General features: G+C 48.0%; 5 protein-coding genes across 6 annotated transcripts; 1 reads left to right on the forward strand and 4 right to left on the reverse strand.

The window, feature by feature from the left end:
- Nucleotides 1-3,709: 3,709 nt before the first annotated feature.
- On the reverse strand, nucleotides 3,710-3,982 carry PV06_09726 (uncharacterized protein; the record flags this gene model as incomplete). The annotated part of the gene is made up of 1 exon (XM_016411191.1): nucleotides 3,710-3,982. One exon carries the CDS (start codon nucleotides 3,980-3,982, stop codon nucleotides 3,710-3,712), a length of 273 nt encoding a protein of 90 aa, XP_016257945.1.
- Nucleotides 3,983-8,142: 4,160 nt separating this feature from the next.
- PV06_09727 lies at nucleotides 8,143-11,094 on the reverse strand. 2 transcript variants are annotated; one of them, XM_016411193.1, is made up of 2 exons: nucleotides 10,752-11,094; nucleotides 8,143-10,676 (listed from the first exon to the last, which is right to left on the reverse strand). In XM_016411193.1, exons 1-2 carry the CDS (start codon nucleotides 10,763-10,765, stop codon nucleotides 9,998-10,000), a joined length of 693 nt encoding a protein of 230 aa, XP_016257947.1. In that variant the 5' UTR covers nucleotides 10,766-11,094; the 3' UTR covers nucleotides 8,143-9,997. The 2 variants fall into 2 exon arrangements, with proteins under 2 accessions (XP_016257947.1, XP_016257946.1); XM_016411192.1 differs by having other exon boundaries at nucleotides 8,143-11,094.
- A 2,132-nt stretch (nucleotides 11,095-13,226) lies between these two features.
- On the reverse strand, nucleotides 13,227-14,762 carry PV06_09728 (uncharacterized protein; the record flags this gene model as incomplete). Its single annotated transcript, XM_016411194.1, has 1 exon — nucleotides 13,227-14,762. The coding sequence occupies one exon, from the start codon at nucleotides 14,760-14,762 to the stop codon at nucleotides 13,614-13,616; it is 1,149 nt and encodes a 382-aa protein (XP_016257948.1). The 3' UTR covers nucleotides 13,227-13,613.
- Nucleotides 14,763-21,752: 6,990 nt separating this feature from the next.
- PV06_09729 (uncharacterized protein) lies at nucleotides 21,753-24,339 on the forward strand (the record flags this gene model as incomplete). The annotated part of the gene is made up of 4 exons (XM_016411195.1): nucleotides 21,753-22,138; nucleotides 22,191-22,933; nucleotides 22,983-23,145; nucleotides 23,199-24,339. 4 exons carry the CDS (start codon nucleotides 21,753-21,755, stop codon nucleotides 24,337-24,339), a joined length of 2,433 nt encoding a protein of 810 aa, XP_016257949.1.
- On the reverse strand, nucleotides 24,193-25,272 carry PV06_09730 (uncharacterized protein). The gene is made up of 2 exons (XM_016411196.1): nucleotides 24,979-25,272; nucleotides 24,193-24,924 (listed from the first exon to the last, which is right to left on the reverse strand). Exons 1-2 carry the CDS (start codon nucleotides 25,156-25,158, stop codon nucleotides 24,355-24,357), a joined length of 750 nt encoding a protein of 249 aa, XP_016257950.1. The 5' UTR covers nucleotides 25,159-25,272; the 3' UTR covers nucleotides 24,193-24,354.
- Between the last annotated feature and the right edge of the window lie 663 nt (nucleotides 25,273-25,935).

Genomic DNA, 25,935 nt, shown 5'->3' on the forward strand with positions numbered 1-25,935 from the left:
GAGGACCTTTTCATGTTGTCCCGGTACGGAAGGTCACCATCAGCTAAAAGCACGGGAAAGTCGCGGAACACGTTGCAATTTGCGGGTTGGAGATGCACTCCGCCGCCTCGTTTCCGTCTGCCTGCCGACCTCTGCCTGTTCTGGTCTACACTGAGCGATCGAAGGGCCAACGATTTAGCGGTATGGCCGACGAAGACCAACAGGCTGGGCTGCTGAAGATCAGGACCGGGAGTGTCGTTGATAAGCGTTTGAAGCCGGTCCGAGATGGACAAAATGATTTCATTTCGTTCGATGCGGAGGTTAAGCCATTCGCTATGATAACAGCGTGCCATTTTGAAAGCCAAAAGGCTACTGTTCTTCTTAGGACTGGGATTTTGATGTCCGCAAGAAGATCCTTTTGATATATCATGGGTACTATAACCATTGTCCTGTGAGAAGAGCTCATTCCAGACCCTTGACCGCGAGTAAAAGGAAGCATACAGGAGGAAGAGACTTAATCTGGCTCCAAATGCAGTCCTTCGACATCCAGTATTGAACCCCCACGAATTCGGTGTACGTTTTGGGCTCCTCACAGTGCTACTAGGTTGACTGGCATTCCCCTGCTAGCTGTTTTCCTTAATATGCAAGCTGAATCAACGCTGATTTAACGACTGTGCAGGTGAACCCAGTATAGAGCAGTAATCATCGTCACTGTGGACATCTCGAAGACTAGGACAGACAAATACTCAGCAGGATGCCTTTGAGTCACCAACCTCATCATATGAGCCGACATATCGAGCTTGAAGATCCGAGGGCTTACACCAATCTAAAGAAACAATCCGAGCTACCTACATCCAGGCACAGATGTGCGCTTTGCCGCAAGCTTCGGTCTCCGGCTTACCAGAGAGATCATCCCATCGCTCCGGGAGAACAACCGACCGCCGGTATCTGTTCACGACCTGGTTGCAGCACCCAGAAACGGACGTGGTCTCTCTCGAAAAAGTGTCCACCGGTGATGGTCCTGGAAGTACACTGTTACGTATACGAAAATCATTTTCCCGATAGCTCCACTGAAACTCCTCTCACGGCCGAGCTCCCTGCGGCAGAACAGGGCCAGCGAAAGAAGCTCTTTCGTGGTGATTATGAACTGTCGCCCTGGACACAAAAGAACCCTAACGTAGCTGAAGATAGGCAACAAGGTCCATGGGTCAGTCGAATGACCAAACCAACTTTTGTACTTCGCTGAGCTGGGAGATTGATTGTTGTTGGGAATCAACATTGTGACCATATGCACATCACCACGGATCTCAGGTATCAACGAATGGTTCTCTTTTGAATGTTCTATCGGGCCCGTTCTGAAGATATTTGTCACAGATGGAATTGGTACTGTACAGTAATGGAACCGCCGGCCGGTTATATTGGTGAAACGTATTGCTGATTTGCAACGGATCATGTTAGATGAGATTCAAATATTGTCCACATCTATACCATACGATTCTCGTCATACCATCGTCATACGACCTCATAGAGTAGCTAGGCCTTCCTGCAATTTCGTTCCCGTCGTGAAGCTACCGTAACGCTGCCAGGCCCACCACGGATCACTCAACCGCTGCTAAGCGTGAGAAAATAGTCACCTGGCTCCTTGGGTTTAGCTGGTGACACCGATGAAACTTGGACTGTGGTGACTTTGACAAATTGTGGCACGGCACTGTTCGCGGTCGACCAATGTTGGGTTTTCCTCTAGCACTTCTCGGCCGATTATTCTCCGATCCAAAGATGTGACTGATATGAGAAGAGGAGTAACTCACGTACACTTTCGACGTAGATAGAAACTAAGACTGAGTTGTAGAAACTAACACTGAGTTGCACCAACGAATGGCGTTCCGTGGCAGTTCACCAAGCTAGCACGATTTATGCTAAGCGTTTCTCAGAAAAAACAAATATAGTTTACAGGCACTGTGCTCGGCGCCAAATCACTGCTGGCTCAGAACGTCAGGACATGACAATAGCAAAGTTGTAAAGATTCCCAAGGATAATGCCAGTTGCTTGATGCCTATGGGACTATATTTAGATGCAGCTCCTCCAGTAGCCCGAAATCCACGAGATTCAACTTGTGTTGCTCTGTGTTGAACAGAAAGTTTTTGTCCCTCGGACTGAGAGCTCCAAAGGATGGCGGGTCTGGCAAAGAAGTGTTGTGAAGGAAAACTTTCTTTCCTCTCCTTCTTGCCGAGGCTTTGTTCTGGTTGTGGACCTGCGCGGGTTGGTTATGCTTCGACTTCGTTCCCGGCCTTGGCTTTGCTCGAGCACTTCCCTTTCCCCCAACATGCTCAAAATCCTTCACGGTCCGTATCTCTACCTGCGGGTCATTTGACTTCTGGACGAGACTTAGCCCCTGAAGTCAATAGGAGATCGCGTCAACAGGCTTCTTACAAGTTCTTCGACGCTACATGGCAATGATCCTCCATTGGGCGTCTGAAAAAATGTCACCTGCCCGCTCTCGGGATTTCGGAGACAGACCGTAAATTCGAATCCGCATATCTGCCAGAGGAGGAATGTTTTATTAAGCCAGCCTCGCTTCCTCTTTCGTCGTTGTGTGGTCCTCTCCTTTCTAGTTTGCTCTTCCTTTTGCTTTACCATCGTTTTTGGTTGTGCAACTTGGCTGGCTGTGAAGCCTACATCACGACGGTGCTTTATATTTCGCAGTACTGCGTCAGATGGGGAGCCCATTGTGGCTCTCAGCCATTCTATTCATAGACGCTGCCTTTGGAAGATCCAATTTTGGACTTTTGCCTATAAATGTCGTGGTAGGCAATGTCTCCTTCCGTTGCTCATTCTCACAAAAGACCCTCCCAACGATGCTGCTACGCACTGCCGCCCAGGTTTCCACCTTCGTTGCTCTTTACTTCCCCTTGGGGATGGTCTCTGCGGACACCTTTCGAACTGACATCCAGACAACCACCCCCACGGCCAGTATGTCAAAGGACTTTGTTTGGACGAACACTTCCAGCGCTCCACCAGAGGCGACCGTTGAGATTCAATTCGATGGCCTGTTCGGCTCCGGCGTCATAAACTTAACCAGCAATTACGGCTTTACAGTCGTCAATCTGACCGCCGCCAGCACCTCTGTCACCTCCTGCGTCTCTCCAAATCCATTCGCAGTCAATGTCACTTCTGGGGCGACCATTCCTGCCCTTTCCACCGACAGCGTCTCTATAACGAACCCTCCTTCGAAGATTGTGACCGTGGTTCCCTCTGGCGAATCTTTTACGTCGCCGTCGCCACTGTCTGCCACGGGCGACGGCCCTCTTGGCTCGACCCAGGGCACAAGCCCTGGCCCTCTTTCTACCACTGTTTCTTCGGCCAACATCAGCCTCTTCACCGGTGTTGCAGGGCGATCGAGAGTCTCTCCAGCGGCTTTGCTGATGTGGTTGCTCTTGGGCGTGATGCCGACATTTTCCGCCTGGAGCGACAATTTCTAACGGCTGATGTATCGACGATGGATTCTTCCTCTTTCTGCACTCCGTCTGCTGCGGGTAACCTCATGGAGATTTTAGATAGGTTAGATAGCTTATTCCGAAAACATATACGTACTCTCGATACGTAAACCAGTGCGTCGCCTCGTCAAGCCTCAGTGGAGCGTTTGGGATCCACAAAACTCGATGTTAATGTTCATTGATGAGTTACATGCTTTGAAAGCGGTTCTTTTCTATCTAATCAACCCAGTAAGGCATCAAATTTCAACGCTCTTGAGATATTCCTCCCTCTGGTCGCTGATTTGTCCCAGAGATTCGGGGGATGGAGCCTGGGATCTCAAAAAGTTGGGGCCGTCGGTGGTCACTTCTTGCGAGCTAATCTCGTCGACATGAGAGGCGACCGCTTCAATCACGCTGATGTATGTCGGAGGCCTAACTGTCACTTCTCCCGTGCCGTTGTTTCTCGTCCCACTTTCCTTTCGACGGAACCATTGAGGTAACTGGATGACGATACCACACCAGCACAACATCGTGTTGCTTCTATGTACCGAAAATAATTATTCTCCCGAACTCGATACTGGGTCCATGCGACAACAAAAACTTGCAGGAGATCGCAGACAGAAAACTGGAGTATTGCTACTCCTGACGCGGTAGCGGTGTCAAAAGGTCGTGTAGGAGGATAGATGCGCTTGGTCCAGTAGAGGTACTTGAGCAACTCAGTCTCCGATATTTATGGATCGCGTGAATCACGATAGGAATCCAATCGAGCTCCAGGATCCTCTTCGGGCCTCTGCCCACGTCTTACTTCAACCATCGAACATAAGACAGCAGCTTCCCTGGCTTGAACGGTCGCTCACGCGGCATTACAAAGTATTCCATCCTATCTTCCTAAAATCATTTGCTTTTGCACTCCACAAACAGACATGGACAAAGAACGGCCACACTCGCCTAGCATTTCCGATTATAGCGACGATCTGACCATGGAGGCGTTATTGAAGAGGATAGACGACTTCCAGAGGAGGGAGGAATTGATCACAATAGAGAGACTGGAGAAAGAGATTTCATCATTACGATTTCAGATTTCATGCCACCAGAGAAGTCTGCACGTCACCTTTAATTTGCTGCAAGAGGCTTTTGATGCAGCTGTCCTCATCAAGACGGCCTTGCAGACGTGTGATGAGGAAGAAGAAACGGCGAACGCAGATTGGCTAGCTTTTTGGGGAATTCATATCGAGACTCGGTCAGCTCTAGAGTATCGACCGATGGAATGGCCTCAAAAATGGATCTAATTACAATTGAGACTTAAGTTTGACTCTGGACATTCCCCGTGAACAGAGATCAGCAAGAAGGATCAGCTTCAGACACCGCTGCAGCGTTGAAAAATGAAAGGTACTGCAGGTCATCTGACCTTAGTTCTCACTACAATATCATTCTCGTGGACTAAACTTGCAGTTGTATTCCATTAAGCACGGTACAACTTTTGCCTTCTTCTTTTTAGGAGCATTTAGAATTAAAGTACTTCCGAATCGCTTTTCGAACGACATCCTCAAAACGTGTTGAACAGGTCTGAATCTATTGGTGTAGCCAAGCATGGAAGCCTGAAGAGTACATGCTGAAGATTCGGTCAAAATACCTTCAGATGTGGTATTGCAAGGAGAAGGATTGGTCAATTTTTGGTCACCATTGTCAAGGCACTCCAGCAGTCCTCTCTGGGAGCAAGTGGATATATATGTGCGGTATGGGAGCCAAGAGTGAAAAAGATAACAACATAAAATGAACAATGAACAACATCTCAAGCCCGAGCATAATCTCATATCCATAACAGTATATTAGACGTATAGTCGCTCAATAAAGATGCTGTATACAGTACGAGAGAGCACAAATCTATCAAATTTCGATAGCCTGCTCTTTACTCTTGTTCACGCTTTGGAACGATTATGGTTGGTCGACGGAAAATTCAATTCATAACTGGGAACTCTCAGAGAAGCAGTCTGGCTCTCTCTAAGTGCCAGGAGGAGCTCAACAACGCGGTGATCCTCTCATGAACGACGCGTCAAAGTCCCGAAAATCACCCTCTACACCTCACGAAACACCCGACATACAGTACCAGTACACGGGAAGGGAATGGCCTCCCTTTCATGTACGCTCACGATGGAAAACGGATTTAAGTCCCCTCATTTTCTTGCCCAACCGAAGTATACGGTGTCTAAGCGTGAAGAGACGCGACGAAGAGGCGGACTTAATAAGAGGCATATAATTTCCATGACATCACTGCGATCACGCATAATATACAGTAGAACACTCCTCATCACGCACAACATAGAACATATCTTTAGACATATCTATCTTCTCCACCTCCTTCATCAATAACGCGTTGACACGTTGAAAATCACCTTTCGAGCCTCCTGAAACACTTAATAAACAGTACAAGTACGCGGGAAGAGAGTGTTACCTCTTTCATGTACGCCCCCGGATGAAAGATAGACTTTGGCACTTCATCTTCCTGCCTGACTATAGTTTACAGTATTAAAGAGTGAAAAGTATACGGCAAAGAGGCGGAGTTAACGGGGAAGAAATGGTCCATCACACGGAGAACACACTTTAGGAAGTCACTATATTAAATTATGCTATCACTATTAACATCACCCATAGCTCAGAAAGTATTTTTTAGACGCATTACACACTTCCACTTCCATAGCTCGCTAATATCGTGGCCCGCTATCTACGCGAAGGACGCTGTGGCGACGCGTTCGGCTGCCGATGGTGTCTTGATGGTCGAAAGTGAGTAATGACCTGACCAGCATTAACGAGTAAGCCTCGCACACTACTCATCTGCACTTTATGCAGCGCACTCCCAAACCAGTGGCTATCGCACTAGGGCCGGCCAGGCGCTCGGTAGGGCCCCCAGCGACAGCAATCCAGCCAAGCAGAACGCGGATTGGACGAATGCCGCGGACCAAGTCCCGTCGGCCGCGTCCACGGTTCAACTATACAGCGGCGCAGACGAGTGTTCACTAGAAGACAGAACCAGAGGAGGGCCGGGAAGGGCCTAACACGTAACTTAGATACAGAACAGATATTAGGACTTGTTGGTGGGGCTATCCCTACCTACAGTCGGAACGCTGCATAGCTGCCACTGAATCGGCGGCTGGGACAGTCTATGACTTTAAAAAAAAAAGTTCAAAACTTGTAAATGGTACTGTAACTTCGCCACAGCCACACTGTACACCAATTCAATACTGATATCCCTCTCTTTCTGGCTCCTTGGGGATCTCTTTTGGATCCTAGTGGGGTCTAATATTGGTCTCTGAAATTGTCGGTCTGTTGAATTCTAGCTTGACCAAGTATAAAACCTGTAAGACACTCCTTCATCCTGATCACTTCTCTACTACTGTCGCTGTATTAAGTTCCACCGAAACACCTTCCTTTGCCCGTCCAACTCCGTTCGATTCTTTCACCGACGGGTAATACTCACTTGCCCTCTATTTCAGCTTATCATCCTTTTCCAACAATCGACAATGCACTCTAATACATTATTCTTCGTCATTGCAGGTGCAGTACTCTCGTTCGCGTTCCCACACCCACGGGGACAAAGCACCCCAGCAACAGGAGATGGCTTTTTCTCTGGAGAGCCTGCTCAAAGTTGTGTCATAAATCCACCCAATGTGGAAGGCGATAACGTTTGCGTTTCGAACGGCAATGAGAACACATCGATCTGCTGCCCAGCCGGTAGCGCGTGCGTCCAGGGTGCGGTAAGTCTTATCCATTGGAACAGATGACGGTCGGGTTTGTGAACATGATCACTAACATTTGGTTTTCCCCAAGGGTGTACAATTTGAATTCTTCTGTTTCTAGATTTACCTATCATCATTTCAATAACTTAGGAGATTCTATCCCTGAACAGGCCGATCCCAACTATCTCACCCTCACAGTCGGCACCTTATCAATATCCAGCAACCTTGTAGGAATTACGTCCATCACACTCTTTATAACCGAAAAATTGATGCAAAGGCTTGGCGTTGGGATATATATCTGTTCTTGTCGGGTACAGATGTCAAAACTCTTCAGGTCAAGAAGGTATATAATTCAGATCAAGGAGGAGTGCGGGGATCAGCTTGTCGTAAATCTTGCCTCTCCAGCCTCATATAAGCTTGAAAAGGTTAGAGCGCAAAGAATTGTTTGGCTAAAGCGAAGGGACAAGCGCAAAGCACCAATACGTCGTGTCCTAGGATCGGGAGAGGTCGGTGTGAGTTCATCGCTCATCCGAAGAGAGCGCGAGTACCACAGATAGCCAGGCTTACAAGAATGATCGGGATCGGGCAAAAGAAATCTCATCGCGAAATCTGCATTTCCTTCTACGATGCTAAGATTGGCGCAGATTCTGTAGGTCCTTTTGGAGACGGTCTTGTAGAACTTGGGGTCAACAGGGACTCGTTCCATCAATACACCAGTCGCTTTGAGGCTGAAATTTCGTTAATCATGGGAAGGCCTTGCTGTCGACCCCTACACCGGTCATGCATATTGGCCTCATGACTTGAAGAATGAAATACCAACTGCCAGACATGTAGTTGATCTCATCACCGTCGGCCTTGCATAATTCCAGGCATTTTCAGTGATAGCTCCTTTATCAACGCGGATAACAAGTTTGGAAAGAGTGTGAAACTAAGCGTCTCATATAAATTCACTATATGTCTCAAATAAGGACGTTCACAGCCGTGGCACTTCAGAGGCTCGCTATAATCCGTACAAAGGTTGATAATGGGACAAGACCTGGCCTCCCCCTTGGGTACAGCTAGCCACCGGAAGCGAAAGAGCGAAGGAGACAGCCAGCAACGTGCATCAAAGAGGAGGCGTATAAACGATCCTGGCATCGATTGATTCTTTGTAATAGCCCAGCGTGACAACGGCTTTTCACTTTACGCATGTGGGCATATATAGTTCGGATGGGTGGACGGCAAATCGATAAGGTAGAACCCTAGAGAGTATTCAATCGCTCGAGTATAGGGTAGACTTCTCTCAGCACGTGATATAACGCCGTTGAGCGGCGTTATATCGAGGATGACGGTCGGATTAAGATCATGATTCATCAGCTTGAAGATGTTGCTGATCCTCTCGCAGTTTACTTGGGCAACCTCGACCTGCATGTCAACGTAAAAATCATCCCTCCACATCATAATACACCATCCGTTGCGATACGTGCCGGGAGGCGCCAATTCTCCCGAGATTTGGCCAATAAGTTCACCCTCATGGTGTGCAATCTTGTCGGACTCTTCCGCGGCGGCTTGTAGACCTCGACCCTTGCCGTCGTATATCCGAATGCGAGGTAGTATCTTAGGACGGCGATGAGCGCAATCACACTTGCTTTTATTACACACATCGCACTGTTTTTCGCCGGGACCCACATAGGTTGGGTCAATTGGCAAATCCAAGTTATCAAGCCAGTACTGTGGTTCCGTCAATCCGGGTAGTTGTTCTTATTATAAACAAGCTCATCCGTTGTCTCGACAGGTCTGAGACAGGATATCAATTTTTCTTCTGGAACTTTGTCCAGTAAGAGTGTTTCCCCGACAAACTCGACATCATCAGCCCCCAGCTCCAGTGAATCTTCAAACATCTTTCCGGCGGAGCAAAGTGTAGAAATATACTCAGCATCGGACTCAGCGATGAGATGCCGTTGGAGAGAGTCAAATTGTGTGCCTTTGAGACGGACCCACTCTGTGGAGAAAAGCCAAACGGCTGAGTCTGAAAGAGAATAAAGCAGAGAATACCAGGACATCTTTTACAACACTCTTCCCATTTTTGGCCATTCTCTTGGCAGTAACGATACTGGCGTGGTTCTAATCCATTTTCCTTGGAGATATTTTGAACGAGGCCTCTCCGAATTCTCTGGCGGCCGCTCTTCTTTAGGTTGGAATGTTTGAGCTAAACGAAGTTGAGATAGCCGGGAAGCAAACTTGACAAAGTCATTTTTGTTTGACAAGAAACGAATCATCTGTGTAGCGTTCTTGTGCATTTGAGAATGATCGCCATCCTTCATCTTTCGTAACGCTGTGAGTTCGAGGAGCCGGGGGCCGTGGACGATTGTGAAAAACGGCTTGATGGCCGCTGCACTACAGATGGACTTCGCCATCTGCAAGATTAGAGCAGTCTCAACCATATCAGGAGCGATAATGTCTGGACTAGGCGAAGTTCGACTCCTTTTGCCACTTAGCTTCTGCGGAGGGCGGAGGGGACAGATCTCTCTGCCTCTTTCGAGGGTTCTTGCGTTTGTCCTCCTGCTCATGTTCGTTCTCTTGTTCGAGTTGTGGTTCATTTGGGGCACGAAACTCCAAATATGCGTTAGGTATAGGATATCCAGGACAGTTGGAGCTGCATGCAGAGTAGCCTTTGATACTCCAACCAGGGGGGGCATAATTTATGGCCTCAGCAAGAGAATGGCCAGTAGTACCACCGTGATGGTAGATACCTCCAAACACCACGACTACCTCGTTTGCATGCTGAACAAAGTTGACAAAGCATGCATCCAGATCCTTGAGGTCCGACAGCTAAAACCAGAGAGAGGCATGTCGCACCTTCTGCGCACATTTCCATCTCTTGACAATCTTCTCGATGAGATGGCCATCTTTTCGAGCCACGACATACCAGAGCTTCTCTCTCTCGTGTAGGACGCTGAGATATGGTATCTTTCCATCCTCGCTATGGGAAGAAAAGAGTGATCCGTGTGCGCCCGATATACATGCAAACGGATAATGAAGCTCCGGGACGACGGTCCTGGTGCGATCCAATTGATTATCCTTGAGAGGCCAAATTGGAGATTCGCTTGGTAAACCAAGTCTTTGTCGATCTTGGGGAGTCCGAGCCTCGGCGTCCGTACAGTATTGCATCTTCCCCGTAGCCCGAGGATCTGTAAGACGGCCCTCTAGTGTTTCAGCGAATTTGTTAAGCGGTGTGGGTGTGAAATCAATATCGCCGATATCCAGTGTCTCCTGTTCAACTGTCCGTGAAATATGACAGAAATTGTCCTTGCAACGAGAGGACTTGAATTTGGACATATTCACAGGAACACTGAGGATAGGCGGTAGGTCTGCCACAAGACCGTCCGTCAATACGTACTTGAAAGCCCCAATGTTGTGAGCACCAAGTTCTGTGGCCTGAGAGATGAGATATGGCACGTCGCGACACTGATCCTTATCGAGCATAAGAACGACGACGCCGTGCTCTTCCCTGTAAGAAATGGTTGATGTTAGGGTTTCGTGGAATGCTCTGCAAAGGTCCATCGGGCTGAGAAGGGAGAGCTACCGTAGCATCTGCATAAGGGCCTATGCTTTTCCGCAGCGAAATCTCCTGGGTGTTGGTCTCATTATTCTGGGCTTCTTCCAAGGGTCTTGGGGGGTTCTGGCGTGAGTGGTGACTTTCATTTGGTGTGTGATCTGGCATCGGCGGTAGAGGCCCAGAAGTGACAATTAGAGCATCAGGTTCTTAATCTATAGGAGAGATTTCGACCTTTTTCTCGACATACTGAAGACTCTCCGCTAGCTCTTTTATCAAGGACCGGATCTCTTTCCAGTTCGTTCTGTGGGGCCGGCGTTTCTTAGAGACACGTGTGAATTCATCAGTATCACAAGCTTGTCGACGCTCTCTTTGATGAGCCGGATTTCTACCAAGATATTCGACATCGTGACAGAGTGACAGGTTGATACTTCAGTGATGGGGAACAACGCAGGTCGGAGCAGTGAGATGGATGTTGGAAATTGAACGCGTTTTGGTTTTCTACAGCTCGTAAAAGGGGTTTCGGCACCAGCTAAACTTTATTCAAACAGCAGGCGCTAGATCCCGAAGATGACTCACACACACGATCACTCAGGCTACATCGTCTTAACGACGAAACTTGCCGCTATAAAGAGCATTGCTGATACCAGAAAGTAGAGATAGACCTCTATTCCATGATCTTGCGGCATAAGCGAACCTCAATTGCAATGTATCTCTTCGAACTCCTCTCTTTTTGCCTCCTTGAAAGGGCCTCTGCCCTACCACAACAATTGGCCACCCACGTTGTGGTGATATCTGACGGCGTAACATTTACCACGCTCTTCGCGACGACTCCCGTGCCTTCAGCAACTACCACAACCATGGAGGTCGTCCCTTCTCAAAATTACTGCGGTTCGCTGTGCTATCAACACTCCGAATCCTCTACGAGACAATGTTGTCTTGACCTTCCCGGCGATGTGGGCGCCTCGATTTGTTGTCCTGCAGGCACTGCCTGCGAAGCTGTCATTGGGTCGGCACCCATTTTTCTGTGCAATTAGGGACAGGCATTGCAGTCAATAATCCATCTGATTACGTATCTCCCAAAGAGGAAAACCTATGATTACGGCCATATCGACTTGAAATGGATGTAGCTGCTTGATGGCGATAAAGTTGTGGTATTGGTTTCAGACTCGGCACTTTCTCCAATTATTGAGCCAGCGATGCTGAATTTGACGGCAAATTACATGCTCGACGTTTTCATACGATCCATTGAGATATTCCAACGTCTTGTGATTAGAATACTTTTCTGCACTATCTCTGTCGTGCGTGAACTGAGGCTTCTCCGCGACGAACTGACCTCCGATATGCGTTGTATTCAATCCCAGCCAGTGTAACCAAAGTAAGAAACATATCCATTGTACCGTAGTGGGACTCACCTGGCTCGAGTGCATACAGCTTAATGAAGTCACGGTACCAAGCCCGGAGAATCGTAACTGATGAAAAAAGCTGAGACAGAGGTACTTACCCTGCTGTTTGGAAACCAAACAGAAGCCATACACCCTCCAGACATCTCCTAATTGATAAGACCGACAATTTGATCGCTCCGGAGGAGAATGTTGAAGGGACTTAGGTCAGCATGGGCATAAACCGGTGGTGGCCATGGTCCGTGTTGTTCGGTGGCCATATCCTGCCAGTCTGGGTCGTTTTCTCGGCCTTTAATCTAGGAGGGTTGAAGGTTATCTCTAAGCCAAAGTTGAAACTTTTATATCGGTTCAAATAGGCCAGATTATGAGTAAAACAAGTCACTGTATTACACAAATTAATACTTCATTCTGCTCCTTATCTACTATTTTAAGGGCGCCTGCCTTCCTATGTTCTGCAGCAAATTTTCCGTCATGCTTATTCTCTGCCCGCTGAATTTTGGGTCCTCGAGTATTCACATATTTGAAATTGATTGTGGAGGCATTTTCTGTATTTAGGCCAGCTCATAATCTCGCCGCTGCTGGCAACAGTTAACCCCATGTTGACTTCTCTGGTTCACCGGGCGTCGTTGTCTCTCTGTACACCCGAGGACCCCGTGGTTAAGCTCGAACCAAACTGAGTGAGGGGTGTTGCTCGACCTGGTCGAGAGAATAATGCAGGTCAGGGAAAATAATGCTCTTAGAAGCAATTTGGACCCCCCCCCCCCGGGTCTCTTTCGAGAGGTTGAATGGTTGAACTCTTCATCACTTGGGTGATTCTGTACAAATCCCTCAGGGGCGAGACGCTGATCAGCGCGGGAGGACGAGGCCATTGGCGAGGGTGCTTTTAGCTATGGAAGAAAATGAGAGAAGTCAAGGCTTGAAAATGGTTCGGAAACATTTATGGGAGCAAGTGGGAAACCACAACTTTTAGAGGTCTATCATCAGCCAGGTCCAGCATAAGCTCTTTGAGGTCGACTGGTGATAGTATCGAGTCTAAATCTATGTGTTACCTTACGTCGCCTTCTTAATCAGCCATATCAAATGGGCGATATCAAGGCATCTCAGCTTCATGCCCATCTCACCTAAAGTGGCCTCCTTAAGCCGGTTGCTGATACTGAAGCAAACCAAGGTAACTTCACATTCTCAAGACCTGCAGGAAATAAGCATGCAATGCCAAAGACAGAAAGTTCTGTCTCTCTCCTTATTCCCGCAGCATGTTTGCATTTATTTACGCCGCTTGGAAACTTCACCTGGCTAACAGGAGTGGGTCGCTCCTTCCGTGACCAATTCTATGTCAAGTGCCGCCTATCCGCTATTGCTGGTCTCACGAACTTCCTCCTTTTGTTCATGACTGTCGTCCTTTTTAAATGGGTGTTTCTTTATCCAGTCATCAATGTAAGTAATCGCCTGATGTGGATCATTCTTATGTAATAACAGAAACCCTTGGATCTCAGCGAGGCTGTAAGCAATGATCAGGGATATCTTGAGTAAATCGGTCCGCCAATGAACGAAGTCCAGAGTTGATTGATACTTCAAAATCCCGTTTTGACAAGATTGAAGCTTCATTCGATTTGTCTGGCTGGACTAGCTGCACATCAGCAGTGTCGGGATCCCTGGGTGAAAAGATATCGCTGAGCTTTCTTGGACGTTTAGAAAGAATGTCCGTTTCCGGATTATACATGCGAATGAATAAATCCTTGATCTGCTGCTTTGCTGCCAGTTCGAACTCAATCTCCATGTCCACTCTTCCTGGACGAATGAGTGCTTTTGGGAGCCTCTTTCGATTATTAGTTGTTATGATGAAAGCAACACCTTCGGGGGCCGTCATTCCATCCATCAAATTGAGGAGACACGAAAGGCTGATGGGCGAGTTCGATGCATGTCGGGATTTAGATTCAAATATTCCACTGGAATCAATGTCCTCCAGGATGAGTATGCACCGAAGAGGTAAATCCGTGGCTAGAGCCATCAAGGTTTCTTCGGTGACATGAGGGTCGTTGAGTGATACACAGTAGATGTCAATCTCATGCAAGCCCCCTAGAGCGAAACCCAAGCTTGTTTTCCCACAACCTGGAGGCCCGTAGAATAAATAGCCCCGACGATAGGGCCGTCCATCTTTTGCGTACTTCTTACGGGTTCTAGGCTGAAGAAAGTCGTTAAAGTCTTCCAGAATTTGTTGCTTCAAATGGTAGGGGATATCGATGGTTGATACGGGCCGTGTGGGTCGTTCGGCAGCGATCCGCCATGCTGGACTGGTTGGTACGGCTAAAGAAGGTCGAAGGATAAATGTGTAAGAAACATATTTCGATAGCTGTTCGTCACGGATATGATCTAGTAGGGAAAACACGGGCTTGCAAGATGGCCAAAAGACGGAGACATCGAATCTGGTTTGCGGGTATTGGTTGCCATTTTTTTTGCGAGAGGTTTCAACTTGATTGATCTTAAACATATACCCTTTGTGCAAGAAAATCCCCGAAGAGTCCGGCACGTATTGAAGTGGCTGTTTCTGGGACCACTCCCGATAGTTGAAAATCATGTCTTCCTCACGGGTGATCTCGGCATCTTCTAAGTCACGTGTTCGTTCTTTGCAACCGAGCATTCCGACAACGTCGACTGTGGCTTCGATTTTGCAGCCACTCCGAAATGGTGTCGTACATGTCAAGCTCCTCCTCGATGATAACTTTTGAGATAATGAGATTAAGCAGCATCTTCCAGAAAGGGACGACAATATGCTTAATTCCGATTCGTGTTCCTGCAACGAGTACAGAGAGAAACGCTAGGTAGGAAATATTGACTCCGACGATCTTGCAAAAATACTCGACAACTGAGTAGTGCGGAATGATATCATGGAGAACCGACCGCGGTATTTGTTGGAAGGCTCTGCGGATGATACTTGAAGACATCTCGGAAACTACTGATTGAAAGGATCATAAAACTGGCTTTGGCTGTAGGTTTGTGAGAGTATGAGCGAGTGAGAGTGAGCACGGGCGGTTGAAGTATATGTCTGCAGACTTCCCAGTGCACCCGTCGCGAGCCACAATCATGGTAATAGATTTTACTGGCGGCTTCTTCACCGGTTATACTGGCCAGCTTCTTGCATGAAAGTCACCTTTCTAGAAACACGCTTAGACCCATTACCCTTGTCCTTCCGCAGACGTATAGCCCCTTCATGGAGACTTCACCTCCTCTTTGTGTCGTTTTGCATGATAAAATGTCTTCTTGCGGTGACATTACGCATAAGTCTCAGATCAGTATGCTGGACTATACCTGATCTTGAATAGAAGTGTTACAGAGACTGGGCGTACGTACCTAAAACGTTAATTGTCATATCAGCTCACGAGGTGTCGGACAGATAGTTGACACATTGTATCTGTCATTCCTTACTCTACAATGCAGCAAGTGAATGCGAGACTCATAGGCGTCGAGAAAGCAAGGATAAACCGGTTAATGGGGAGAACTAGGTGCTAGCATGCTTAATCATTGAGCAGTGTTTGTTAGGTCAAGGTTCATGGAGGTTCCCCGGCTGATGGACCATCTCACTTGGCCCGCCTCTCAACTAACTGATAAGGATCTAAACATCCGTTGGGAATAATTGATTGGAGATGGTGCGTATTTTGAACGCAGGATGGCCACGGATGTTGTAGGTTCGGCAGATTTGAGGATGCTTGCTCGCTTTCTAGCATATCGATGTCACCAGACTCGAAGTCTATTGGAAACCTTCCATCTCGAATCCCCTTGATCTCTAGCCGAACTTTCAATCTATATCTCTTTGAGTCGGTGAACGAAAGAAAACAGATAGATGTTGGTGATTGTGACTCCCACAACGGCCATTCGTAGACAATGCCTTCATGTTGTTGTTTACCCAGAAGGATTTTTATTTTCCCAAGTGAGGATAAAAGGATCGCACAGAGGCTCCATTCGCGAATAGCTTTGGTCATACTGGCGTCGATCAAAGCGTGATAAACGCCGCGTTTGGACGCGTCTAGGCCTTGATGTAGAGGCTGTGACATATGGACAGGTAAAGGATGCCTGGTAGCTTTGGCAAAGACTTTGCAAGCAGAGAATGCATTCATTACAAGGTCGCACTGGTATCCAAGTTTATGAATGATCTGTACGACAGAGAAAGGAATCTCTGCCATGATCTCGTTTTCCTCTGGCAGCTTGTACCAGTGCACCAGCGGGACGCCCGGTTGAGGAGGGCAGAAGGAATTGGGTATTTCATGTTCCATAGGGTTTGGTGTAGCGGATTGGCTCGATAAACTCTTCGATAGATTGTCAGGGTGTCTTCCGAGAGCATTGTCACAGGTTATGCGATTGAAGGCAAAATGAAGACACAGAGCAGGGCGTCGGACAGTACTTTATATACGCAGAACCGACTTATACTTGATTACTATAATTCTTATCCAAGACCATCCTTAGGCTAGTCGATCAAAACGAATGAGCAAATCCTTAGTTCAGATGCCGACAAATTAGCCTGGATAAGTGCGGTCTCCTTGCTGCATCGTATTTATGATATCAACGAGTCCAACGTCCAAGTCTCGCCACCGTTACGTTCAGCAAAAGAATCACACTGGTACTCTTAGATATATCACAGCTCTTCTGAATTGTAGACTTCAGAATTCTTTCAATTTTATCCAGTCTTCGTTACACAACTTAATAGGATCTATCCACCTTGAGGAAGCCGGATTCTAGAAGAAGAAACCTGGTTACTACCCCTTCAAGTAGGTAATTAATTCATCGGCTGCTTTTCCACAACATCCTTTAACACTCTACTTATAAACCAGACATTTTTAAGGCACTACAAACATGAGATACTTACGATCCAACACTAGAGTACGTTCTGACTCCTAATATATTCCTAGTCACTCGCTAATTAACTACGTAGCCGGTAAATACCGGACTGGACTTTCCCTTTAACTATCAAACCTGTCCCGGCCACGAATATGTAGGGATACTTAATGAGGGTCACTGTCCGATGTTCTGGGTATGCGGAAAATGTACATGTAGCACACTGAAAATCTGGCAATGCAAATCTTGCGGCCATAATCTGTGCAATCCGTGCAAACTGTTCAGCCGTAACAGAACCGGATCTATTGCAAAGGACCAACCCGAATATCATTGAGGCATAGTTTTTGTGAGCCAACAACATTAGAAGGTGGAGCTTGTTGGACTATCTTGGTCAGGATTCGTATCTGGCTTTTGAGCATAGGTGACGAACCTAGTTGAACGTTAGTGCAAGAGAATCAAACGCGTGCTCCGTACCTACACCGGCCAATATGCGTGAAGCTTTGTATTATTGACGTCCGATCTCGTTTTTGCCAAAAGAACTTGAACCTCTTCAGCAGACCACCCTAGGAATTTGGTCAAGGGCCGCATGGATAACCCTTCAATGCCTTCTGATATGTTGAGAGCGTTTAGTGTCCCAAGCTTCTTATAATGTCGATTCTTAGGCCAGTGGTTTTGAGGTACTTTGTACTTTCTCACGTTCACGTTAACGAACCCTGCCTCTTGTAGTAGGTTTTCATATTGAGCAGCAAGAAAAGGGTCTCGCCCTCCTGTTTCCAATGCTTGACACCATGTATTAACCCACTGACAATATGAGCTGCCCGGAGGGATGGTATTATCGTCAGACGTTGGTGGGCAAACATCTTGAAACTCGAGCCATCCACCAGGTGCAAGACTCTGATACGCCTGCCGAAGGAGGTACCTTGGATTCGAGATTGAGCCAATGAGTAGTCGCCCATGAATCAGGTCAAATTGACGCTTAAAGTCCCAGGGATCTTCAAAGTCCCAGATTTGAAAGTGACAATTGGGAGCGACCCAATCGGGCTGAATTGGGCTAAGGTCGATCCCTAGAACTCTGGCGTGTGGATGTTGATCTGCCATCTCGATTGCCCATATACCAGTTCCAGTGCCGATATCTAAAACCTCACAAGGATTTCTAACTGGGGAAAGATATAATTGACCCTTTTCGAGACAAAGGCTGAGACGGTGTTGAAAATCTAATCTGTTTTGCTCCTGTTCGTCGTTTGGGAAAGGATATACACCGTCCTTATAGGCATGGTACTGCCGACCGTTTTCTTCGGGATACTTGTAAACACTGGATGTGATGGTGTCGTCTTCGGAATAGATGTCTTCACCCAGCGTTGAATCCGTTTCGTCAACTGTAAGGGGAAGTTCATCTTGCTCGGTTATCGACATAGCGATGTAACGTATAGGTGTTCGGTTGGCTGAAGAAGAGTTCACGGTGCTACTCCAAATCGTCCATAGACCTTTCCGCGTTACGCCGGGCACTGTGAAGGTCAGCCAAATCCTGCCTCGAGATTCTCCGGCATATATACTAAATTGAAGATAGAATGGTCCCCACAATCAAATAGAAGACCCTGCCGAAGTAAATAATAGCGAAAATACTTAGAAGCAGAAAGAATAGTTCCATCACCGTGTGCAGGATAACAAAGAACAGAGAATTCAGACAAAAGAGTGGCAGGAAAGGGAGGGGACGGACGGAAGTAATTATAACAATGCTCAAGGGACGCGTCCATGATGCCGAAGGACGTTCATGCCAAGGGGAAAGTTTACGACTCTATTACCGTGCGAGCCCCTCCTTAATCGAGAAACAGACAAAGCAGGCTCCACAGAGAGTCTCTCAACGCGAGTCGCTTTCCAACGATTTATCCTAGTCACTAGTTGTCGAGCCATCAAAACCTTCGCCCAGGCTAAAGGGTCAGGAGGCAATTCCAAAGTAGATGAAATCAACTAGCAGCTATTATACATTGAAATCCGGACAAAATAACAAACACATCGCAACCCAAGGCCGTTTCCAGCGATTGAACCTACAATCACTTGTTGTTGGTTTCCTATCTTTTCAGCTCCATCACGGTCGAAGCGCCGTTTCTCCCACCAAGATTATTGGGAAGGGTCGGTGCACCGTAACCAATGTGTCTCTGGTATCTGACGCATGTCCAGTCAATGAGCCAGCCTCGGGGCGCCCCTTCACATGGTAGTTGTTCAAGATGTAGAGACAACCCCGACTAGGTCTCCAGGTTCTGAAAATCCACCATTGCCTGAATGAGAGCTTGACCCTCATCCTCATATACAACCTCGAATGCTTGTTTTGATCTGAGGGTGAATACGTTCAAAAGCTTGCAGGGACTCATTAGTCCATCTGGCCGCACCTCGTACATCGTTCTTCCTATGCACAAAGCGAGGACTGTGGCGTTGACTTCAAATCGCCGGTAGTCATTGTCTGGGACTATCTCACTCTGGATGAAATTGATGGCTCGAGGTGTTAGATAGTCCAGAATATCTCTTTGTCCATAGTTCTGCACCAGTGCGACGGCATCGCCGATGTAGTAACGGAGGGGTGAAGTTGTACCAAAGTAATCCCAGGCTTGCCGAGAGTCGAAATATACCATGGGTCCGTGTCTCCATTCGTTCTCAAAGATAGTAGGTTGGGGTCGCTCTTCGCTGCGTCGAAGGCGTTTGGTTGATCGAGCGTCGGCCATGCTCCTTGGACTAGACAATGGGGGGTTCGGGTGGCTTCCTGGCTCAAAGAACAAATCGAAATGGAAAGTTTGAAAGAAATGAAATTCCGAACGAGGTGATGTGCTGGGATTTATGTTGACCCGGTCAGGCATTAAAATTGGCTTTGTTGTGGTCTGTGTCTGTCTGAGACTGGCTCTCGCGGCTCTTTGACCGTCATCAGAATGGCGTTAGGCTTGACAATTTCGGACTGACCCCGAAAATGGATGGGGACGTCCACACGGTAATTTTCGTGATGTTCGCGCCAGGACCGACCAAAGAACGTAATTCGAGATCTTGTAAAAGTTTCTCGATGACATCAGGAGGAGGGCAGACTCGTTTCTGGTCTTCCTTCACACACAAATCCAGCCACTTTGAAGGAGCGATTGCTTGGCCGATGACGATTAGAGAAGGGAGCTTTGAAGTTGATGTCGGGAATGTAATTGAGCTTGAAGACGGAGATGAAGTCTCGTCGATCACGGTAGACGACGTTTGGAGAGCCGCAGAAACAGGTTCCAAGGATTGCCAATAGTGATCCGCTGACTTCTGAAGAACACAAATGGCAGGAGGTGGCAAATCGTTGGTCAACGGTACCTGCTGATCGTCGATGTGCTCCATTTTGAGATGGTTGTACTGGAACTACAGATACTAGAGATGGGGGTTCCCTTGAAGATAATTATACGTCTCCTCAAAGTTGCCCGTGGACAGCCTGAGAGACTTTGCAGAATACCGTCATTGACCGCCAATTACTAGCGCAGGCATCACAATGCGGGTTGACAAAAGCGTCAGGTTGCCCAACAAGGTCCGTAAGACTGCAATATCAGACGCAACACATCCCAGTTCACCCAGAGGACCCCAGATCTTATGGGCACCGGTTGCACTAGTAGCTTGAGAACGCCGATCTAAATACACCTCCTCGCCGGGATGTTTTGGCCCTTCCGCGGCGCATGGCTCCCCTTAGGATTCGCAACGTCAATTTCCATCGCATCTGCCTCAAGACTTCTGCATAATATGCACGTGCGGCAGGCCAGCCTTTCTTCTCCACTTCCTTTGCCCTCCTCCTAAACCATGTGGCGTAAAGGGCCTCGGCGCGCCAACGGCCAAAGTACTCCACATCTTGCGGACGAGGGTCAAGAGGTTGGTACTCGACATCCAACATGAACGTCTGGCACATACGATCAAGTCTCTCGCGTAGCCCAGGGATAACAGCAATCTGGACGAGAATCTCCCAGGACCCGTCATTCAACAGTTGGAAGCAAGGAACGTCAGAGATGGGCCCGAGGTGGGCATCGAGATCTTGACCAATACGGTCACCGGAAAGCTCGAGGCGGACGAGAGTGTACTCATCAACCGCCGGACTGCATACCAAGTCAGACCGAAGTTGTTGGCCGTACGGAGTATCTTTCTACTTACCAGGAAGTGCCTGGTAATGGCAATGGCAGATATTCGTCACTAGGCCAGCTCAGGCCGGCTTGGACCACCATCAATTCGACAGTCACGATGATAGTTCCATCCTGCTCACTCCCAATGGTAGGGTCGTCGTGTGAAATTTCGGTGAGCTCGGTGTCGCTCGAGGCCCAAGAGTTGGTAGTAAAAATAAACCCAACATCTGAGATGTCTTCATCGGTATCCATAGTCCCATTCATTGGTTGGGGATCAAGTCACCTGCGACAAGAGAAAGAAAGGTTGTTGTCTAGCTCGGAAGAATAGTACAAAGTCATGACATGTTTAGTCTGAACCATGGAACGGGGGCAACAAAACCGGTGAGGGATTCAAACAAATGGCGGTGGAATCATGCATGATTATATGCCAATACGTCCGATAGACCGTGTTAGATAACCCTGTAGAGCCAACGCCATAGACCATTAATGTAAACATGGATTGAAGATTGGGCGGGATCTAACGACCCGAGCCCGAGAGGGCCAGCCCGCTTTTTTTGTGGGAGTTCTGAACTCCCACACAAAAAGCGGGGGCTGTTCCTTTTGACTGTTTTCCCGGGCTCGCACCCCTTGTGCGACTTCAATCTCATTTCTTTTCTCTCACACGGTCTGAAGGGCAGTATGAGATCATGCATGTAGGGCTAGGTGCATGGTCCGAAGTTCATTCCTGGGTTTCTCAAGGAGATCTTGTGCACGAACTGTCGGCGGCCGACGTCAAGTTCGCTATTCGTTTGGCGGAGCTTGGCTTCCAGCAACTTCGCGAGATCGTGGAACCGGGAAGGACCTTTTTGAAAGCTACTCTATGCTGCGGCAAGCATACAGCAGAGGTGGTGATTCGGATCTTGACCGTATCCCATCAAGAATCAGGACAATCTGATAACGATTTTAATACCGATGTTTTTGGCGCCTATCAGCCTTGTTGTAGCGAAGTCCTCGACGAGAAGATCAGGTCAGATACTGCATTATTATACAACTTTTACATTCGAGCCAACCGAAAGACGTTCAACGATACTTGGTATGGTCAACTATCGTCACCAAGAAAATTTAGCTGGAGCTGACGGGAATAGGCTCAAGAGATTTCCACCAAGAACCAATTCACTATCTTGCGGAGAACCGTCCCGGTTGTCGATTGACCCGCGTAGCGATCAGACACGGAATCAATGCCACCGGTCTACTGACCAAGAGGAGTCCATATCACAGAGGCCGAGGAGCCCTCTAGGGCTTCAGATACATCATGGCGACGACAGCGACGACAGCGACGACGACGAAGAGTCCTCGTCGAGCGAGATCTCCGATACCAATAATCCTACTCCCGAGAAGACAACCGAGAAGATCACAAAACAGAATGATGAGATTGTCGGGTTGTTAGTCCGCCAGATTCATCTTGGAATGAGAAAGATGAAACAGAGGAAGGAAGCGTTCGACATTTTGGCCCTTGACGTATCATACTTTCTAGGACAGTCCGAGCAGATTCGAGCGCTATTGAACAGTATTTCTGACAGAATAAAAAAGAGCGTAGCTGAGAACTTACAACGCGAGCACGCAACGTCCGAGGATACCAAGGATATTGCTGATCTCTTCGGAAAAGGACGAGAACAGGGGAAGATGCTCGAACGAGAGGCACAAATATGGAAGTTATGGCAGTGGTGGTGTTGGTATTTCGAATCGAGCTTACGGATTATCAACTTCGGATGGCGACAGATAGATAGAGGTCGCAAGGCAAATGGAGTATATGTGATGCACTTGATCGTGAATGATCTTCTAGCCACAGAAGGGATCCGCGCCCTGGCCGTTATAGCGGCCCTAGCCGGTAAGACACCAAGATTTTGGTTGCTGCTCGAGAAGCTTACATGAAGCAGAGCAAACCTCCTATCTATCGCAGGTCACTCAACTATCCTCCAAGAGGCTGCAGCAGGTTAGCACAGCGGCGGCGACAAGCCTACGGGGTAAGCTGAGTCATCCTCCACAATACTATCTCGTACCCACGGTAGTAGATTGGGTCAGTGCGGTCACCAAACTCAGGTATACTCCCACATCTCGACATCACAGAAGATGGTCTGCTAATCGCGAACAAGCCATAAAGCTGTGTGTCGCAACCTAGGGTGCCCCAACCTCGCACTATTGCAGCTCGACATATTTGGGGGACTCGAAGACAGTCCAAAATTCTCCAGAGAGTATTCTTTCCTCTCTGATAGATGGTCGCCCTTTGCATCGATACAAGAGGAATTGAGCCGGATTGTTCAAGAGCGCCATTTGGAGCTGTGGACATCTGCATCGGAGACACAGAGATTCTCGATGGTGGTCGAGGAATGGTGGAATCAACTGTCACTTTCACCTCGAAGTCAGCTACGGTCGCTGAGAGATCCAGAGAGACACTCCTCCATACGCAACCCATCCGAATCATGTGAGCGAACCACAAATGGTTTGGAAGAGTCCGAGATTGAAAATGTACCCCCTGTACTCGCTCCCTCATGCAAGTCCGCCCAAGCCAAGGTTGATATCAATGGGATCATGCAAGGTGCAACGATTGCTGCCAATGTTCGCATGAGAAGAGTCGACGAGACGTACGGGATAGACGGAATAGTGGCTGCAGCTGCTCTACAAGGAATACAGTATTCGACGACCGTTCCGGATATATCGAATGGCTTCGCGAGTCCTTCTCCCGAGAGTGCTGTCGGATGGCCCGCTCTGGGAAATGCTTCCCAAAGGAATCAGATGACTCTTGGGTCTTCTGGCCTATCTGACGCAATGGATTCGACCAACGCCTTCGGCTCTACGTGGATCCCCGGGTCCTGGCATCAGGACCAACGTCAATCCAAAAACAATCTACGGCGCCGTTATGTGCCAGATCTTGGCTCGGAAGGCATGGTGCAGTCGCACAAGCATCCTCGCTTGGACGGGCAAAACAATACAGACAACACCATGCCTATGCAGAACTACGAGAGCCAGACAGCCATGACTATAAGCCTCCCAACGACCATGATATGTTTGCAGCGGAGTGAGGCTTTAGGAGCAGAGGCGAGACAAGACGAAGATCCCTGGGATTCCCTAAAAGATCCTAGCTTAGGGATCGATTCCTGGGATTATCTACGGGATCCTAGCTTAGGGATCGTTTGGGACGTATTCGCCCATACTCCTACCGGCCACACGAACACTATGGGAATAGGTTCACCGCAACGCGTCAATAATGATCCGCCTTTATTTTCGATATCTTGATCATCTCTAAGGATATCATGACCAATCATACGACATCCACATTCCCCCGACAGAACCAGCCTTCGGGTGAAGGTACTGCGACGTATCGAGCTCAAGGAAGTCACCTTCTTTCAATTCTATAGGCTCGTTGCTCCGATTACTCAACGTCGAGCCCACGATCTCTGCTTCTTCTCTAAGCTTCTCGACGAAAGCTTGCCACCGTGACGAGAGTTCTGATGGTTCCTCGGTGGTTGCGGCACCGGTAAGGTTGGTGGTTCTGTCTTTCTGTTCCACGATTGTGGCGGCAGCTTCCGTGTTAGTCTTTTGATGAGGCTTGAGAACGTTTTTATGAGAAGATGAATCATCAGGCCGTCTCGGCAACGTGTGTTGTTCAGTCTCGATCTCATCATCCTCATGACGCCTCTTAAGCGTTGGAGAGGTCTTGTCCTGTTGTATGGAGGGTTTTCCGAGCGCTATCATCACAATAAATTGGTTCTCTCGCACGGGTGGAGTATCATTCCAAAAGTATATGATATCTGGACCATGACGGCGAGTGATGCGCTTAGCTGGTTGGTCTTCACGTCGGCGTTGAATAATTCCGTCAAGCTGAAGTAATTAGTAAATAACGTTCGACCCGGAGACAAGTCTTTTCTCGGGTACCTTTGTCTTCTCGAATTGCACGTACAATCGCGTTATTGCTGCTGAACCTTCAAGTTGCTCAAGCGGTAAACACCAGGAATCTGATTGTCCTTCCCAAGGAATCATATCCTCCGCACAGAGGTTGACAGCTTGGGCCATCTTGCAGAATTCCGGGTCATTGATTGCGCGAGTGATATTCATTTTGTGAACGGGAAACGGTCGAAGTTAGGAACGCGTTGAGAGAAAATACCGGCGTTTAAATATTGTGAAATGTTCGGAATGTGCAAAATGGCCGTTTTTGTTTATTGATGCCCAAGTTCAATTGTTGGTTGTAAAGGGTCGACGTGGCATAGTAGGAAAAGATGGCTTGGTCTCGTGGGGCAGTGGTCGCGATACCACGTGACTTTATTGCCTCGTGATTTTAGCCCCGGGTTCGGATATACTTGTTTCCGACGACTAACATGGGCTTACACACTCTCACGTATGTATAGCGGCAGGTCGCTCCCGTACTTTTATTTAGTGAATTAAATCTCTTCACGCCGCTACAACCACAGCGCGCTTGATGTCGGTTGACGTAAGAAGGCGAGCAACATTACTCTTCCAACCCGACAAAAGGAAGCCCTTTCTCCAACAAGTGAGCCCAAATACTGGGTCTTGAAGGTTTGCATAGTTGGGCCTCGGACCTGGTTATGGTCCACTAATAATTGATCCCAAATCTGGGCCTATTGCTACTGTTTAGCGATACCAAGGAGAGTGTGGGACAATGCCAAGGCCTGGTCAGTCATGACAATCGCACCCTGCAAAGAGCTGGAGAGGACGAAGAGCATTCTTTTTTGGGACAATGAAAGCATTCTTAAGCAGACTTTCTCTAAAGATAATGTTATCTAGACAGGCAGAGACAAGCCACGTTACAATGGGCCAGTCATCACTAGAATCAACCCATTCAGAGATATATCGGCAAGGAAACAAGCCTCTCCA

The sequence above is a fragment of the Exophiala oligosperma genome (genome assembly GCF_000835515.1).
Source record: "Exophiala oligosperma strain CBS 72588 unplaced genomic scaffold supercont1.11, whole genome shotgun sequence".
Classification (NCBI taxonomy): Eukaryota; Fungi; Ascomycota; class Eurotiomycetes; order Chaetothyriales; family Herpotrichiellaceae; genus Exophiala; species Exophiala oligosperma.

Coding starts and splice junctions, on each gene's coding strand:
- PV06_09727 (XM_016411192.1), bottom strand. CDS start 10,729: ATGGACCTTTGCAGAGCATTCCACGAAACCCTAACATCAACCATTTCT.
- PV06_09730 (XM_016411196.1), bottom strand. CDS start 25,158: ATGAATATCACTCGCGCAATCAATGACCCGGAATTCTGCAAGATGGCC. Junction 24,925..24,978: donor TGCAATTCGAGAAGACAAAG/GTACCCGAGAAA, acceptor TAATTACTTCAG/CTTGACGGAATTATTCAACG.